The 11,042-nt window shown below is 58.6% G+C and overlaps 2 protein-coding genes across 2 annotated transcripts in view; one reads left to right on the top strand and one right to left on the bottom strand.

Moving 5' to 3' along the window:
• Positions 1-5,216, top strand: part of GNAI3 (G protein subunit alpha i3) — a 10,757-nt gene extending 5,541 nt beyond the window's left edge. The window contains exons 4-6 of the mRNA XM_017839435.1: positions 1,820-1,949; positions 2,738-2,891; positions 3,966-5,216. Coding sequence (XP_017694924.1) covers positions 1,820-1,949; positions 2,738-2,891; positions 3,966-4,156 — 475 coding nt within the window. The 3' untranslated portion in view covers positions 4,157-5,216. The remainder of the gene's footprint in view (positions 1-1,819; positions 1,950-2,737; positions 2,892-3,965) is intronic.
• A 1,371-nt stretch (positions 5,217-6,587) lies between these two features.
• Positions 6,588-11,042, bottom strand: part of GNAT2 (G protein subunit alpha transducin 2) — a 7,291-nt gene continuing 2,836 nt past the window's right edge. The window contains 4 exon segments of the mRNA XM_017839438.1: positions 6,588-7,179; positions 8,265-8,465; positions 9,030-9,183; positions 10,715-10,950. Of these exon segments, the coding sequence (XP_017694927.1) occupies positions 8,275-8,465; positions 9,030-9,183; positions 10,715-10,950 (581 nt within the window). The 3' untranslated portion in view covers positions 6,588-7,179; positions 8,265-8,274.

Below are 11,042 nucleotides of genomic sequence, written 5' to 3'. Positions count from 1 at the left end.
TGGAGCCCCTTTAGGCCCTGGAAGGGGCTCCAAGGTGTCCCTGGAGCCTTCTCTTCTCCAGAGGAACATTCCCAGCTCCAGTCCTTGGATCCCCTGGAGCAGGGACCTTCCACGCAGTTTTTTGGGAGAACAGCAGCGTTTTGCCTTCGGAGTTTCACCCAGAGATGCCCAAATCCTTCCCATCTCCGGAGGTCTCTGCCGCTCCTGGATTCCATCCAGGGAATCCCGTGGGGATGGATCAGCAGGAGCATCTCCAGCTGCCACTCCCGGTGCTTCCAAACCCCGCGGGGCTGGAGGCTCCTCCCGCCCTCCTTTGGAAGAGAGGGAAGAGGCTCCTTCCCAATCCCACCCTGGATCATGTGCAGGGCCCCAGGCACGTCCCAGAGGGAATGTTTTCCATGGGAAACCCCGGAACTCTGCTTGACATTCCATGAATGAGGGAGCCCAGGGGCTGGAATTCGGATGGGCCGAGTTCTCCTCCATCACGGATCCTGGAGAATCCCCTGGAATCTCTGAGATTCCCACCTTCCCTCTGGCCCGGGGGGTTTGTGGGACAGGGAAGGTGGGACCTGCCTTGGCATCCTGGGATCCCACCCTGGGCAGCTCCCTATGGAACAAATCCATCGTCAGGACTCCGTAACAACGCTTTCACCTGAATTAATTAATTCCCATTCCAGCCTGGGCTCTCCTCAGAATATCTGGGAGATCAGGGGGTTGGAATCTCCCAGGACACTCGTCTTTTAATGAGGAATTAACTCCATTTCTACCAGAATTCCTGGGGCAGCTCCAGCCTGGAAAGCTCAGGTTGGATTTCCGGGCATGAGCCACTTCCTTAATCCTGGGAATCCCGCCCTGGCTCCCGGCAGGAGCTCCCAGGGACCACATTCCCACTCATTCCAATCCCTGGGAGGAGCTTTGGGGATCCTGGACAAACCAAGGGGTTGTTGCCGAGGAAACAGGAGAGGGAACAAAATCCACATTCCCTGGGGGATCAGGAGCTCCGGGGGTGATTCCAGCTTGGAACTGCTCCAGAGGACCCGGGAATGGTTTGGGTGGAAGAGGAATTAAAGCCCATCCAGTGCTGTGGGCAGGGACACCTCCCACTGTCCCAGGGCACTCCAAGGTTATCCAGCCTGGCCTTGGACACTTCCAGGGATGGGGCATCCTCTGGGAATTCCATCCCAGCCCCTCCCCACCCTCCCGGGGAAGGATTCCTTCCCAATATCCCATCCAACCCTCTGGCAGTGGGAAGCCATTCCCTGTGTCCTGTCCCTCCATCCCTTGTCCCCAGTCCCTCTCCAGCTCTCCTGGAACCCCTTTAGGCCCTGGAAGGGGCTCCAAGGTGTCCCTGGAGCCTTCTCTTCTCCAGGGGAACATTCCCAGCTCTCCCATTCTGGCTCCCATCTGGAGCTCCAGAGGGGCTCCAGAATCCTGGAATCCCAGGATGGTTTGGGTGGGAATGGACCTTCAGTCCCATCCATGGGCAGGGACACCTCCCACTATCCCAGGCTGCTCCAGCCTGGCCTTGGACACTTCCAGGGATGGGGCATCCTCTGGGAATTCCATCCCAGCCCCTCCCCACCCTCCCAGGGAAGGACTCCTTCCCAATATCCCGATATCCCATCCAACCCTCCGGCAGCGGGAAGCCATTCCCTGCGTCCTGTTGAACAAAACAGGAATTCTGCTTCCACGTCCCCTGTGCTGCAAAGGGAATTTCCCCTCCCCTCTCCCGAGGGAAGCCGGGCCTCGTTGTCCCCGAATTCCCCCTGGGAATGCCCAAGGGGCGGGGGGGCTGAGCTGGTTCTCCCGCCTTTCCCAGGATGTTCGATGTGGGCGGGCAGAGGTCGGAGCGGAAGAAGTGGATCCACTGCTTCGAGGGCGTCACGGCCATCATCTTCTGCGTGGCCCTCAGCGACTACGACCTGGTGCTGGCCGAGGACGAGGAGATGGTACGGGAGCGTGGGAGCATGGGAGTGTGGGAGTGTGGGAGCGTGGGAGTGTGGGAGCGTGGGAGTGTGGGAGCGTGGGATTGTGGGAGCGTGGGAGTGTGGGAGCGTGGGATTGTGGGAGCATGGGAGCATGGGATTGTGGGAGCACAGGATCGGGGAAGTTGAGAGCACCTGGAATGGCCCGCGGCAACTGCTCCGGTGTGGGCCCCTTCCCATGGGTCAGTCCCTCAGGAACTGCTCCAACCTGGATCCCTTTTCATGGGATCAATCCAGGTTCCTTTCCCGGGGTCAGTCCCTCAGGAACTGCTCCAGGTCCTTCCATAGGATCAGTCCCTCAGGAACTGCTCCAACCTGGATCCCTTTTCATGGGCTCAATCCAGGTCCCTTTCCATGGGATCAGTCCCTCAGGAACTGCTCCAGCTCCTCCCATGGGCTCAATCCAGGTCCCTTTCCATGGGTCAGTCCCTCTGGAATTGCCCCACTGTGTCTCCCTTTCCCTGGGCTCCGCCTTGGCCGGTGGCAGATCCGTCCTGGAGCCGCTGCCCTTGGCTCTGCTGGGCACGGAAAACCCTCTGGAGTTTCCCGCGGGAGCCACCCCATGACCCCCCCCGGATTGGGGCCAATTCCTCCCTGGATCCACCTGGGAGTGACAAACATTCCTGGGCCTGGGGGTGTCCCCACAGCCCCTTCCGTGGCCTGGGCTCCTTCCAGGGGGACCGGGGCTCTTGGGAAGGAGGTGACACTCCAGTGTCCCTTCCCTGATCCCTCCCGTGTCCGTCCCGCTCCAGAACCGGATGCACGAGAGCATGAAGCTCTTCGACAGCATCTGCAACAACAAGTGGTTCACGGACACCTCCATCATCCTCTTCCTCAACAAGAAGGATCTGTTCGAGGAGAAGATCCGCCGGAGCCCCCTCACCATCTGCTACCCCGAGTATCCAGGTACCGGCATCCCCCGGAGCCGGGATGGGCTCTCCCATCCTGTCCCCTGGTTCCTTCCCTCTGGCTCCCGGAATGCAGGAGGGTTCCCTTGGGAGAGCTTTGGGAGCAGCCTTTGTCCATCCCACAGATCCGAACCCCAAGGGTTGCCCTCCAGCAGATCGAGGTCGCTCCTCGTTTCCCACATCTTGCTAGGATGGGAATTCCATTGAAATTCCAGTTTAGAGCCCGGGAGACCGATCCTTGTCCTGCTCTGGGCCCTTCTGACCCAAACCATTCCACGATTCCATGATTTGTCCTTCTTTTCCTTTAAGATCCTTCTAACCCAAACCATTCCATGATTGTCCCTCTTTTCCTTTAAGATCTTTCCAACCCAAACCATTCCATGATTCCATGATTTAAAGTCCTTCCAATCCAAACCGTTCCAAGATTTGTCCCTCTTTTGCTTAATCCATGATTCCAAGGTTCTTCCGTCTTTTCCTTTAAGATCCTTCCAACCAAAACCATTCCATGATTGTCCCTCTTTTGCTTTAATCCATGATTGCATAATTTGTCCTTCTTTTCCTTTATCTTTCCAACCCAAACCATTCCATGATTCCATGATTTAAAGTCGTTCCAACCCAAACCATTCCAAGATTTGTCCCTCTTTTGCTTAATCCGTGATTCCAAGGTTCTTCCATCTTTTCCTTTAAGATCCTCCCAACCCAAACCATTCCATGATTCCATGATTTAAAGTCCTTCCAACCCAAACCATTCCACCATTTGTCCCTCTTTTGCTTAATCCATGATTCCAAGCTTCTTCCCTCTTTTCTTTTAAGATCCTTCCCAACCCAAACTGTGATTCCAAGGTTCTTCCTTCTTTTCCTTTAAGATCCTCCCAATCCAAACCATTCCACGGTTCCATGATTTTAAGGTCCCTTCCCACCCACCCCTCCACCCCACCCTTTATCCCTCCTTCCCTTTCAGTCCCTCCCCACCTCCCTCCCCGTTCCCTCGTCACTCCCCACCCCCCCGCGCTCTGCCCGCCCCCTCCTCCCCTCGCCGTGCCAAATCCCGGGATTTGCGGCTCATTCCCAGGCTCCCAGACGTACGAGGAGGCGGCCGCCTACATCCAGAGCCAGTTCGAGGAGCTGAACCGGCGGCGGGACACGAAGGAGATCTACACCCACTTCACCTGCGCCACCGACACCAAGAACGTGCAGTTTGTCTTTGACGCCGTCACCGACGTCATCATCAAGAACAACCTCAAGGAGTGCGGCCTCTACTGAGGGACCCCCGGGAGCGCCCCGGGAATGCCCCGGGAATGCACCGGGAATGTGCCCGGAACGGCCGCGGAACCGCGGGAACGCCGGGAGGCTCCGGCACAACAACCTTCCTTCCTGGGGACCTCGTGTTGGAGGGGACGTGGATTTGGGGAATGGGGGGTTTGGGAGTGGGGGCGGAGATCACGGAATGGAGGTGGAGCCTCCCGGCGTCGCTGGATGGAGAGATCTCCGTGGATTCCAGCGGGATTCCAGTGGGATTCCAAGCAGATTGCAGCCCAATTCCAGCCTGATTCCACTGGGATTCCAGCCCTTGGATTCCAGTGGGATTCCAGCCTGATTCCAGTGGGATTCCAGCCAGACTCCAGCCTGATTCCAGCCCAATTCCAGCCTGATTCCAGCGAGATTCCAGTGAGATACCAGCCTGATTCCAGTGGGATTCCAGCCAGACTCCAGCCTGATTCCAGCCCTTGGATTCCAGCCTGATTCCAGTGGGATTCCAACCAGCTTCCAGCCCTTGGATTCCAGTGGGATTCCAGTGAGATTCCAAACAGATTGCAGCCTGATTCTGGCCAGATTCCACATAGATTCCAACCCTTGGATTCCAGCTGGATTCCAGTGGGATTCCAACCTGACTCCAGTGGGATTCCAACCAGATTCCAGCCCTTGGATTCCAACGGGATTCCAGCCCAATTCCAGCATGATTCCAGCAGGATTCCAGTGGGATTCCAGCCTGATTCTAGTGGGATTCCAACCATCCCAACCATTCCCAACCAATTCAGCCCTTGGATTCCAACCCAATTCCAGCCCAATTCCAAGCAGATTGCAGCCCTTGGATTCCAGCCTGGTTCAAGCCCAATTCCAGCCTCATTCCAGCTGAATTCCAGCCTCATTCCAGCCCTTGGCTCTGTAGCTCCCTCTTCCTTCGTTACCAACCCCCATTATTCCATTTTTAAGGTTATTTTGGGTGTTTTTATTCCAGGCAGGAAACTGTCCCTTCCCTCCCCTTTGTTCCTCTCAGCCTTGGGTTCAAAATAATTAAAATAATAAAAAAAAAAGAGAATAATAAAAAAAACCACAACTCTCACTCAACTATGCACATGGAGATCCTGTGGGAAACGTCCCTCCCGGCAGGAATTCCAGGAGTTCCTGCTCCTGCAGCTCCTGAAGGATCCCGGGAGCTTTTCCCGGTGTGACTCATTCCCGTCCCGCTCCCCCGGCGTTGGGAAAGGCTCCTGGGGCAGGAGGAGGAGGGTTGGGCTCGGAGGGGGGGTTATTCCCAGTGTTATGCCCAGCTTGGCATTCCCGGCCGGAGCCGAGGGGGGAACTGCGGCTCCCGAGCTCCCAAGCCACGGATTCCTGGGAGTTTTTGGGGATGGGGAGGGGGGATGATCCCGTCCTGCCTTTCCCAAGGCCCTCCCAGCCCCGGTTTTCCTGAGCCTGCCTTTCCTTTGTCCGGGTGGTGCCAAATCCCACATTTCCCTGCCCGCTCCGTGCGTTCCTCTGCTGATCCCTGTCTGCATCCAGCCCCTCTTCCCGGTTCTGTCCGTGTCCAGTCGGATCCGTTGGATTTGTTGGCAGTCATTAAAATGGTGAGTGAAGCCTTTGCTCCGGTTTCTTCTTCCTTTTTCCAGGAGCTCTCCCAGTTTTTGGTGCTTTGCCGGAGAAGGGAGGGAAGAGCTTGGATGGGAATCATTGGGATGGGGAGATTCCCTGTGCTCCATCCACCCCCACTGCTGGGGTCGTGCTGCTGCCAAAGACTTGGGCTGTGCTGCAGCATTCCAGGAATCCCGTTGTCCGTGGGATTCTTGGCAGGAGGATTTACCTGTTGACAGCCCAAATCTGGCTGCTGAGATCCCGGTGGGAATTCTGCCCTGGATGCTGCTGTGGGATGGAGGTGGCACCTTTCTGGGGACGCTTCCTTAGAATTCCAGGATAAATTCCTTGTGGGAGCTCTCAGCAGCTCCGGGGAGTGTTTCCCTCCTCTGGAATTTTTCCCAAGCTCCCTGGAGCTCTGTCTGCCCCCAAATTCCCTTCCTGGAGCCTTTCCTCCATGGGATAACTCCTCCTTCCTCATTCAACCCTTTCCAGGTGCTCCGACCAGGAATGTTTTGGGTTTGGGACCCCCTTCCCCCCCCCATCCAGGAGCACAGCTCCCAACCCCAGGGTGATCCAGGTGGGATCCAGAGATCCAAGCGATCCAGAGAGCCGGGAATGGGTGCAAAGGACGGGAAGCGGCCCTGGATCCAAGCTCTGGGAAGCGGGGAAGGAAGGACACCCCGGCCATGCACATTCCTTTATTGTGTTTTCCTACCGAAGTGAAGCTGGAAGGGGAGATCTGTGCAGGGAGCAGGGAAAGGAGGATCCAGGGATTTCCAGGGATCACCTACGGATTATTTACAAACAGAGAGAGCGAACGCAGCTCTAAAGTAGCAGAACAAAAATGTTTCGAGCAACCATTTCCTCTTTATCCAGCCCATTCCCATTCCCGGGCTGGAGTTGGGGTTCCCTCCCCCAGCCCTTCCTGCCCGAGGAATTCCCACCATTCAGGGCCCCAGAGAACCCCAGGAATCCCTGATTTCTCCCGCCAAAGGGTCGATTCCCGGGAAGGGCTGGGGTGGGTTCCCAGGAGCCACTCGGAGGTAACTCAGCTTCCTCCTCCCCCAGAAATTCCAGCTTGGATGAATCCAGCCCCGATCCAAGGGCAGGAATGGGCTGTGGAGGGATGGCCAGGGGGGAATTCCCGTCCCTGCCTCCCAAATTCCCTCAATATTCCTATTCCTGGCTGTGTCTTGGTGTCAAACCTCCCGTGGAATGCTGAGAAGGGGAGTTTTCCTCGGAAAAAAACAAAAAAAAAAAAGAGGAAATGGCCACGAAAGGGAGCAGGACGTTGAGTTCAGCCCCTTCCTAGTTTGGGGTGAAAAGAGGCGGATTTGGGGCGGTCATAGAAAAAGTGGGAGCGGTGACGTGTGGAGGGGGTGGTTCTTCCTTTGGCTCTGCTCAGCAGAACGGAGAGACGGGAATGTTTCCTGGGAAAGGGAGAGAGAACAGGGAGTTCATCCCCGTGGGGATGAGGATGGGGAATCCCACATCCCACCCTTTGCCTTGGCCTTCATCCCTGGGATGATGAGGATGGGCTGAATCCAAGGGGATGAGGTTCCACCACTCCACATTCCAGGTCCTGCCCTTTGGCCACAACAACTCCCTGGAGCTCCAGGGGTGGGGACAGAGGGAGGGGACAGGAAGGGACCTGGGGGTCGGATGTGAGTCCAGGGGGCCCTTCTTGGCATCCTGGCATTCCTGGATTGGGAATGATGTGGCAGCAGGACCAGGGCAGGGATTGGGCACTGGGGTGGGGGCACCTGCAGGGCTGGGCCCGGGTCTGGACCCCCAGGACAGGAAGGACATGGAGGGGCTGGAGCATGTCCAGGAAAGGGAACGGAGCTGGGGAAGGGTCTGGAGCAGCAGGAGAACTCAGGGAGCTGGGGGGGCTCAGCCTGGAGAAAAGGAGGCTCAGGGGGGACCTTCTGGCTCTGCAACCCCCTGACAGGAGGGGGGAGCCGGGGGGGGGTCGGTCTCTGCTCCAGGGAACAAGGGACAGGAGGAGAGGGAACGGCCTCAGGCTGTGCCAGGGGAGGGTCAGGTTGGACATCAGGAGGAATTTCTTCTTGGAAGGGGTGGTCAGGCCTTGGAAGGGGCTGCCCAGGGAGGTTTGGAGTCCCCACCCCTGGAGGTGTCCAAGGAAGGCTGGACATGGCCCTCAGTGCTCTGGGCTGGGGGTCAAGGGGGGGGACAGGCTCAGGGTGCACTCGGTGGTCTCAGAGGTCTTTTCCACCCTAAACGAGTCCGTGATCCTGTGGGACGGACCCAGCTCTGCTCATCCTCCTCCTCATCCCTCTCCTCTCTTCCCCAGCCCTTTTTTGGGATGATCCCCCTCATCCCCAGCCCTTTCTCTGGGATCGAGCTGGCTCTGCTCATCCTCATCCTCTTCCCCAATCCCTTTATGGGCTCAAGCCTCCTCTGCTCTTCGCCCTCCCCTTCCCTCCCTTTTCCTGGGATTCCTGGCATTCCTGGCATCCCCATTCCCAGTTTTCCAGCCCCACTCCCCCTGTACCTTCCCGGGCTCAGAAGAGGCCGCAGTCCTTGAGGTTCTCTTTGATGATCACGTCCGTGACGGCGTCGAAGACGAACTTGACGTTCTGGGTGTCTGTGGCACAGGTCATGTGGCTGTAGATCTCCTTCACGTCCTTCCTCATGTTCAGGTCCAGGAACTGGGTCTTGATGTAATTCCCGGCGTCCTCGAACGTGTTGGGGCCTGTGCAGGGAGGGAGGGAACGTTCTGGAGCCACTCCCGTGGGAGGAGCTCTGGAGAAGGGCTGGGAGTGACCACGCCTGGGGAAAACTTGACAAACATGGATTTATCCGGTGTCCAGCCTTCCAAACACCCTCCCGAGGGCACAGCGCTCCCCTCCTCCGCTCCAGCCTCCAGGGATCGGACTCAGCACTCCAGGGAGGGGGATGGAGATGGTTCTGCTCATCCTCATCCTCCCCCTCATCCTCCTCCCCTTCCTCAGCCCTTCCCAGGATGGAACCGACTCCGATCGTCCAATCCCTTCCCCAGCCCTAATTTTTGGGATGGAACCAGCTCTGCTCATCCTCATCCTCTTCTCCTTCCCTGGCCCTTTTTTGGGGATGGAACCAACTCTGATCATCCGATCCCTTCCCCAGCCCTAATTTTTGGGATGGAACTGACTCTGCTTATTCCCCTCCCCTTCCCCATCCCATCCCATCCCCTCCCCTCCAGGCCCACATGACCCCCCCTCCCCTGCTCCGGGGGGTCTCCAGGGGGGTGGGAATGCTGGGATTGCTCCAGACTCACCATCGTACTCCGGGAAGCAGATGCTGAGATGGACCTTCTTGATCTTCTCCTCGAAAAGGTCCTTCTTGTTGAGGAAGAGGATGATGGAGGTGGCTGCGAAGAACTTGTGGTTGCATATACTGTTGAAGAGGTGCAGGGACTCGTGCATCCGGTTCTGCAGGGAATTGTCAGGGATTCACACCCCCTCCAAGCCCCCCATTCCCAAAAAAACCAGCCTTTCCCTGTTTCCCGTGGCAGTGGGTGGTGCTGCTGCCATCCCGGTCCCTCCTGCCCACCCGAAATCCCGGATGGATCCTCAGGGGAGGACAATGCCCTGATCCCTCCTGGGATCGTCGGAAAGGAGGGATGGTGGTGGGAACGTGATCCATGGAAACCTCGTGGCCTGCAGGGAAAGGGCTCATTCCCTTCAGCCCCGTTCCCCTCATCCAAGGGATGCTCCTGCTGGGCTGTGGCTCCCACGGCTTCGGGAAGGAGCTGGGAAAAGGAAAAGCTCCAGTCTGGGTGTGGGTGTGACAATCCCGGGGCATCCCGCAGGGATGGGGATCCAGCTGGGCAGAGCCACGTACGACCAGGGGATTTCCTGCTGGAAAGGGGGATCCTCCGGCCTCGGGGGGTTCTCCAGGGCTCACAGGGATGGTTTTCCCTCCTCCAGCTCCCCAGGGTAGCAGCTTTTCCATGTGCAGAGCCCAGATCCTGCCCCGTCCTCCTTGGGAAAGCTCCCAGGGCTCCTGTGGGAAGGATCCTCCCTCCTGTGCGTGGCTGAGCTCCCACCCGGCCATGGAGATGCCCCAGGATGGCAGATCCCGACCCTGCCCCAGCTCCCGGAGGTGTTTGGATCCCAGGGAATGCCCAAGGAAGCCGGAGGAGCTGGAGCAGCTCCCGCTCTCCTCATCTGCCCCCCTTGGCTCCCGTTTCTCCCCAGGAATGCCCCGTTCCAGGGGTTCCACATTCCTGCTCTCCAGATCTCTGCCCTCTCCCAGGGCTCTGCCGGTGAATCCCGGGCGGACACCCTTGGATAATGTCCCTGTGCCACCATTCCCAGCGCTGCCCCTTGTCCCCTCTCTGCTCCCCCGGGGGCACAGGGAGGCCCCTCCCGGCTGGATTTTCCTCCATCCCACCCATTCCTGGCTCTTCCTGCCCTTCCCTGTTCTGGTGTTTTGGTTCTCCGACGGCTCTTGGGAGCAGGGAACACCAGGAGCCGCTCGGGAGCTTCCCGGGGGGTTTCCTCATGGACAAACCCTGGGATTTGGGATCCAGAGGAAGCCCCAACACCTGCCCTGGGAACAACCCGGCAGGAATTGGCACTTCCCGCACTTCCTGCACTTCCCAGCCTTCCATGGGAGAGGGGACAGGGAGCAGGGTCAGGGAGGGGGATCAAAGAGTGAGATCATGGAGGGGGGTTGTGGAAAGGGATCAATGGGAGGGATCATTGAGGGGGATCAGGGAGGGGGGTCATGGAGGGGGATCAATGAGGGGGATCAATGAGGCAAATCAAGTGGGTGGATCACAGAGGGGGGTTGTGGAGGAGGATCAGGGAGGGGGATCAGGGAGGAGGATCAATGATGGGCTCAAGAAGGGGGGTTGTGGAAGGGGGCTGACGATCCCACGGGACAGGGGGCTGTTCCCACCCCTCCGAGCCCCCTCGGAGCCCCCCCATCCTGCCCCCCCAGGGCACCCCCACCCACCACTTCGTCGTCCTCCACCAGCACCATGTCGTAGGCGCTCAGGGCCCCGCAGAAGATGATGCAGGTGACGCCCTCGAAGCAGTGGATCCACTTCTTGCGCTCCGAGCGCTGCCCCCCCACGTCGAACATCCTGGGGGGGGGGACACGGGGGTGTCACACACGGGGGTGTCACACACGGGGGTGTCACACACGGGGGTGTCACACACCCCCCACCCACCCCGGCGTGGTCCCAGGGCCTCGGAATGTGGGATGGGGGGGGCAGGGCCTGGGCACCCCAAAATCCAGTCCTGATGGTGGGGAAACATGGGGGGGGGCAGGGAGGGGATGA

The sequence above is a fragment of the Lepidothrix coronata genome, unplaced genomic scaffold (assembly GCF_001604755.1).
Source record: "Lepidothrix coronata isolate B3197 unplaced genomic scaffold, Lepidothrix_coronata-1.0 Scaffold413, whole genome shotgun sequence".
In the NCBI taxonomy this organism is placed as follows: Eukaryota; Metazoa; Chordata; class Aves; order Passeriformes; family Pipridae; genus Lepidothrix; species Lepidothrix coronata.
This window is presented reverse-complemented; position numbering and strand designations above follow the sequence as displayed.